The sequence below is a fragment of the Apium graveolens genome, unplaced genomic scaffold (assembly GCF_009905375.1).
Source record: "Apium graveolens cultivar Ventura unplaced genomic scaffold, ASM990537v1 ctg6605, whole genome shotgun sequence".
NCBI lineage: Eukaryota > Viridiplantae > Streptophyta > Magnoliopsida > Apiales > Apiaceae > Apium > Apium graveolens.
Genome location: NW_027419628.1, coordinates 91,665 through 98,121, shown reverse-complemented (window position 1 = coordinate 98,121; position 6,457 = coordinate 91,665). Strand labels below are relative to the sequence as shown.

At 36.0% G+C, this 6,457-nt stretch overlaps 1 protein-coding gene across 1 annotated transcript; it reads right to left on the bottom strand.

Moving 5' to 3' along the window:
• Positions 1 to 4,607: 4,607 nt before the first annotated feature.
• On the bottom strand, positions 4,608 to 5,992 carry LOC141703390 (mitochondrial metalloendopeptidase OMA1-like). Its single transcript, XM_074506919.1, has 3 exons — positions 5,276 to 5,992; positions 4,957 to 5,099; positions 4,608 to 4,836 (listed from the first exon to the last, which is right to left on the bottom strand). The coding sequence occupies exons 1-3, from the start codon at positions 5,990 to 5,992 to the stop codon at positions 4,608 to 4,610; spliced, it is 1,089 nt and encodes a 362-aa protein (XP_074363020.1).
• Positions 5,993 to 6,457: the final 465 nt, after the last annotated feature.

The following is a 6,457-nucleotide window of genomic DNA, read 5'->3' as shown; positions in this document are numbered from 1 at the left end:
TGTTGCTGGACACCAAATTATCAATTCATGACCTCTTTTCCAAGCTTATTGCCCCTGAAAATAACCAGCCTGCAGTTCACTCCATTACTTCAGAGGCTAAACATTCAGTTATTCCATGCTACTCTTTCACTCCATCTCCAAATTCATTGTTCTCATGGCGATCCCCGTCTCGATCCTCGGATTCTCGAATAAATAATTCTAGATTTATACTCGGACATGGTCATTGCTATAATATACATGGTTTTAACCTTGGCAATAAGTGGTGTAGCCAAAAAATTTTTGGAAAATCAAAACTTGCTTCTTATAAAAATTCAATTGTTAGGCTCTTCGATTCGAAGAAGCTCCGAAACTATCAAACTCCTAAAATACTCTACAACCTTCAAAAAAAAAATTATCTGGTTCCATCTCCCTCAGCTGCTATAGGAATTAGGAGTACACTTAAACGAACACCGTGCCTTCTGTTATCACTTGGTGCTGCAAGGCATTATCACAGCCTTGAACCTAAAGATTACTCAAAATCTGCTCGGTTTTTTAAACACGTAAAAGAGCATAAAATTCTTTATATGGTCGGTTTAGGTTTTGTTACAATTTTTCTATTTGGAAGCTGGGAAACTATACCTTATTCGAAAAGAAAACACTTTGTAATAGTTCCAGCTAGCAGAGACAAAAGTGTTGGAAAGTTTCTGTTTAGAAATAAAAAAGAATATTTTGTTCTTCCCGGGGATCATCCTGATAGTGTGCGAGCAAGGTCCATCTCAAACCAGTTACTCCAGGCATTACAAAGGGACTTGAAGATTAAAGAGATGAGTGCTCTAGAATATAGGTCAAAAGATGTTAGTAGTAATGTTGTCGAGAAGAAGGGAGTAAAAGTGCCATAGTGGCGTCGAACTAAGTACTCTACCGAGCATTTGGAGGGATTGAATTGGGAGGTTGTGGTGGTGGATTACAGTATAAAGAATGCCTATGTCATTTTTTTTGTACTTCTTGAGGTCTTGTATGAGTTGTTTCTTTCGTATGGTCTTAGTAACTGCAACACATTTTTTGGAAAATATAAGTTTATAGTAGTGAAGACAGGACAAGAAGTAGTATACTTTGGTGGTTTCAGCAAGTTTGTAGTTCATATACTTTTGGTTTCATGATATTGGAAACATACTTAAACCACAAATTTCCCTGAAAAGTGTTCATGATTGGAGGTCACACTGGCGTTTTTTTGTTGGATCAGGTTGCGCACGTTGTTGCTAGGCATCATGCTGAAGCATTTACTAAATGGCTGTGGTTTACAATTCTAATGATGATCATTTTGCTTGGCTCGGCTGGGAGTGGCATCCCCCCTAATCCTCAAGGTATGGAAAAGCTGGCAGAACTTGTCCTCAATCCTTGCTCACGAAGGTACATTTTTGATATCGACATCCTAAATTTTTGTGGATTTACTAAATTTATGCAAACATTAGTACACTGCACAATCCTCCTTTTTTGGTATTAAGAGGTCGAGTGTTCAAGTTTTAGCGGAGATGATAACAGTGTTTGTATCAATATAGAGTCTGCATTGACAATTATCATGGCTGTGCATTGTATATTTAGCTAACTGAAATTAAGGAAACCTGAGTAATTAATTAATTTTTTTTTGCTAAATTAACCTGAGTAATTAATTGATCTGTTATAGCAACGAGAAGGAAGCAGATTACATTGGGCTACTTCTGATGGCATCAGCTGCCTATGATCCTCGTGAGGCACCCAAGGTGTATCAAATGCTTGCTGATGACGACAAATCTTCAGATTCAAAATTTAAATTTTTCCATGACTTATTCTCAACTCATCCACCTGGAAAAAAGAGAGTCGCGGCACTGTCCAAGCCAAAAGTGATGGAAGAAGCAATGAAGATATATTCAAAAGCCATTGAAGCAACAAGGTACACTTAGGGTTTTATCTATCTAATATCTAGATGAATGATGGACCTTTTAACCCAGCTCTGTGACTTATAAAACAAGATTTTTGACAAGAAGATATTTTTGAGTTCCTTTTCAGAACCTCCGAGAAACGTGTCCTATGTAGCAGATGCATTAGTTTACCAATTTTCAGCCATGAACTTGCTTGAGAATATCTATTTTAATTTATCACTAGATTTTCTTTATTTTGGCAGGAGGGAAGAGGAGGAATGTGTTGAGGGAGGATTTGATGTTTCTGGAAGTCAGGGAAGTGAAGGCTCAGAAATTGGATCTAATTGATGATATCTGAAGTTATGCATGGTTCAGTTTTATTTCATTTTGTGATTTAATGGTCCAAACTAGTGAAAAGCTAAAATGTGGTTCAAATGACTTGTTTCTTTTTATACTAGTTAGCCCTGGACCTGGTAGTTGAGAAGAGAGGGAGGTTGTACTTTCTTCATGGAGATGTATTCGGGGCACCAGTTAATTCCGGGTTACCATTCTGGAAATTATAATCAAATTCTGGAAATGACTAGTAACAATTTACTTTGCTGGGGTTCTTATTCACCTTCGAACCTAGGCGCCCTTATGATCGAAATTATCTAGTTCGGTCCTGTTTTTCGATTTCGGTTCAATTTTATTAGCCGTATCAGTTTGGCTTGATTCTATTTTCAACTCTTTAAAAAAGTTATAATAAATGAAAAATATCATAAATCATGTAAGATGAAAATATGAGTGTAGGTCACACTAGTCAGAAAATCAAAATTGAGTTTTTTTTTTTGTTTTTTATGTGACCAGGACTCATCCTCTTTATTAGCAGCATATGCGGGCTTTATATATTCTTGGGTACTTTTGGAAAATAAAATTAGAAAATCTCTCCCAATCTTTGAGAAGAAAAAAAAGATTTTGGAGATAAATATAAAGAAATTACTTATATAATATTTAGCTTTTTTCCTCTTCAAATATAATCTGAAATAAGTTGTGGAAATATATTATTCAAAACTTTCTTTTCTTTTCTTTTTTCTTTTTTAAAATATGTCTTTTGGACAATATAAATCCTTGAAACCATCCTTGTAAGTTCTAATGTAGTCTCCTACGGGAGGGGAATTTATGATTATGCCTCATGAGTCAAAGTCTGCCACTTAAATACGGTTTACCTTGATTCACGTGGTTTGCAGGCTATTGCGTAAATCCGTTGGGTACGGATTTACCCAGTGCGCACATAAAGAGTAGCGGTTGCGGGTTATCTACGATAAAAAAGAAGAAGTTCTAAGATAGTCATTTTTCATTGAGGAAGTTATTAGGTTTTTTGTAAGGTAAGGAAAAATAGATGATGAACAATCGAGAAAATCCCCCGTTCTTTTTAAAATTTAAACTTTTTAAATAAGTCTTTAGTTCATGATTAATGAGTACACTTAATAGAAATTGAAACCAATATCCTATATGCTAGTATTTGGATTAGAAATTTATTAATCCCTCCATTTATTTTTAATTATAATATTTGATTTTTAATTGGTCAAATTGACCAACTTGCATTATCAGACGAAGTTTTAGCCAGAATCTTGATCAACTAGCTTAGAAATTAATAGTTTTACTATTGGAAGATTGGCTGATGGTCCAGAACAAACATTTGTTTCTATAATGAGGTAAGGCAAAATACACTAAAATTCGTAACCCTAGCGCGGTAAAGTAACTGAGCCCCTGTATTCACATTTAAAACACTATTATATCTTACCGCCTCCCAAGTTAAACCGGTGCTTGATAATCATGTGTAAGTTTGCTGCAGCAAACACTTGTCAGAGACCGTTCCTATAAGATCATGGGTGTTTTTTATTTTATTTTATTTTATTTTTTGTTTTTGTAGGAGGAATCAGAGGGAAGATACCACGAGGAATATCTTTACAGATAGCTTTACATCATTCTTTAGCCGGATCTTAAGAAGCTGCGGGTGAGATTCAATTGTTGCAAGTCTGAGGATGTTAAGGCCTATAAAGCTGCAGCTTTGTTATTAAGATTATAAACGATTTATAGAGAAAACATGTTGGTTCCGTTTCCATACTCCATGCTTGTCTATTTATTGGACATGCATTCAATTTTTCTTTTCCTAATTTATCAAGCGATATCAATTTTATAGCTCATGTTTTGTTGTAACTCCGAGAAGAAGATACCGAAGTCCGATCCTGTTTGGAATTGGAATGATGAATTTATCTATTTTTATTTAGGCTTTTCATGATTCGGAAGAAAATAATGAATGTTTTTTTTTGTTAATAAGGTGTTCGGGTCAGTTTACGCTTATCTCGATTGATATCGGCGTGTAAACACCTGAATTTGACATATAACCGATCATAATATAACACGTGATATTATAGTCGAGAAATACTTTCAAACTTTGATGTCCCAAATGATCCCAACATTAACATCTTGTCTCTGATACATGAAAAATATATTCAAAATTTATGTGCTTAATATGTGCAAAATGATCCCAGTAATAACATTAGTCTCTGCTTCAGGCCTTTAAATCCCATAACTTTCAAATGGCCAGCTTCTCTCCATCAAGATCACCAAACATCAACACCCCTTAGCTCTCCCTCCCTAAAACTTCAATGCCAAGTCTTAAAATTGTAACTAACATTTTTCTAGCAGAATTCTTGATTTAACAAGGTGTTGATAGCCTTGCATACCTTAATCTATACCTCGTTGTCTCTCAGTGGCTTTCGAGAATCTAGTCATTGCTTCTTCCATCACTTCTGGCTTTGACAGCGCCTCGGATCTCTTTTTACCAGATGGATGAGAGTTTGATTCAAAAGAATCGTCATGGCCAAGCATTTCGTACATCTTAGGTGCCACACGAGGATCATACCCAGCTGATGCCATCAGAAGTAGCCCGATATAATCTGCTTCCATCTCATTTCTGATCATAGATCAAAGAATTAAAAATTTAACAACATATTTTCAAAGTGTACCAGGATATCTATAATTAACAATCATTAAGTCATTAATTTACATGTAAATGTTTGTCTAAATAATGTACCTCTGACGGATAGGATTGAGGATCAATTTTCCCAGCTTTTTGACCTCTGCAGATGAGCCAAGCGGAATGATCAACATTCGAATCAGAAACAACAACTTCGTTGTACGTCTTTCAGCAGAATGCCTTGCAACAACATGCGCAACCTAATCCAACAACAAAGAAAAGTGGTCAGTTTTGCTTTAGCCCTCAATCATTTATATTTTCCTATATTTCAGAATATAGGCTGCACTTGCAGTTTCTAATTGGGCTGCACTGGACATTATTCAAGTGAGAAAACGATAACTAAAAAGTAGGAACACGGAGACAATTAACGAGCTACCTCATGGCCAATGACAGCAGCAATCTCTGCATCCGACTTGAGAAGTTGAAGCAAACCTTTGTACACCACAATTCTTCCTCCTGATCGGCAATAGGCTCCACAAGAATAGTTATCCGACACAACGATCTCCCAGTTGAGTCCCTCTAAATGTCTGGTGGAGAATTTAGTTCTTCGCCACCATGGCAGTTTTACATCCTTCTCATCAAAATTAACATTATTATTCATTGAACCAAATTCAAAACCACTCATCTGCTTAATCTTCAAGTCGCTTTGTAATGCCTGAAGTATCTTATTCGAGATTGACCTTACTCGGACACTATGAGGATGATCCAAAGGAAGAATTTTATCTTCATCCTGGTTTTTTGAAAGATAATCACCGAATCTTTTGTCTTTGCTAGCTGGAATTATTACCAAGTGTCTGCGTTTCGAGTAAGGTACAGTTTCCCAACAGCTAACCAGGACAATAACACCTAAGCCAAGCATATAACTATTTCTATGACGATATAAATGTTTGATGCATTGCGTTAACGGTCTCTTGTAAAGCCTAATTTGCGCAGGCTTCACGATAAGTCTTCCGTGGTTGTGATAATGCCTTAAAGCACCAAGTGATAAGAGAAAATACGAACTCCGTTTCAGTGAAGTACTGATTCCTGAAGCAGCAGCTGATGGAGATGGAATGACATAATGATCAAGATTACAGAGATTTTCGAGCTTCATCGAATACAAGAACTGAACGATTGAACTCTTATAAGAAGCAAGATTTTTCGACAAAAAAATATGCCTTCAAAAAATTAATTCTTTTGTACTCCACTTATTGTCGACCTGATCATGGTTAAAACCCTGCTTGGTTTCAGAACCTAGATTGTAAGGACCATGTTCAAATAAATATTTAAATTTCGACAAAGAGCACCAGGGAAAACATGAATTTCGAGACGGAGACGAAGAATGCCAGGAAAAAATGAAAATTTAGCGTCTGAAATATTAGATGGCGACGGAGAGTACCAGGGAAAACTCGAATGTTTAGCCTCTGAACCAAACAACTCAGTCATTGATAGTGTGGAGTTCAGCAACATTATGTTCTCTTAATACAAACTTGCTTTACTGTAATGCTGGATTCTGGATAATGATAATGGACAATTTATTTGGTTAGAATGTGTAAAGATACATGTATCTTGTAGAAGA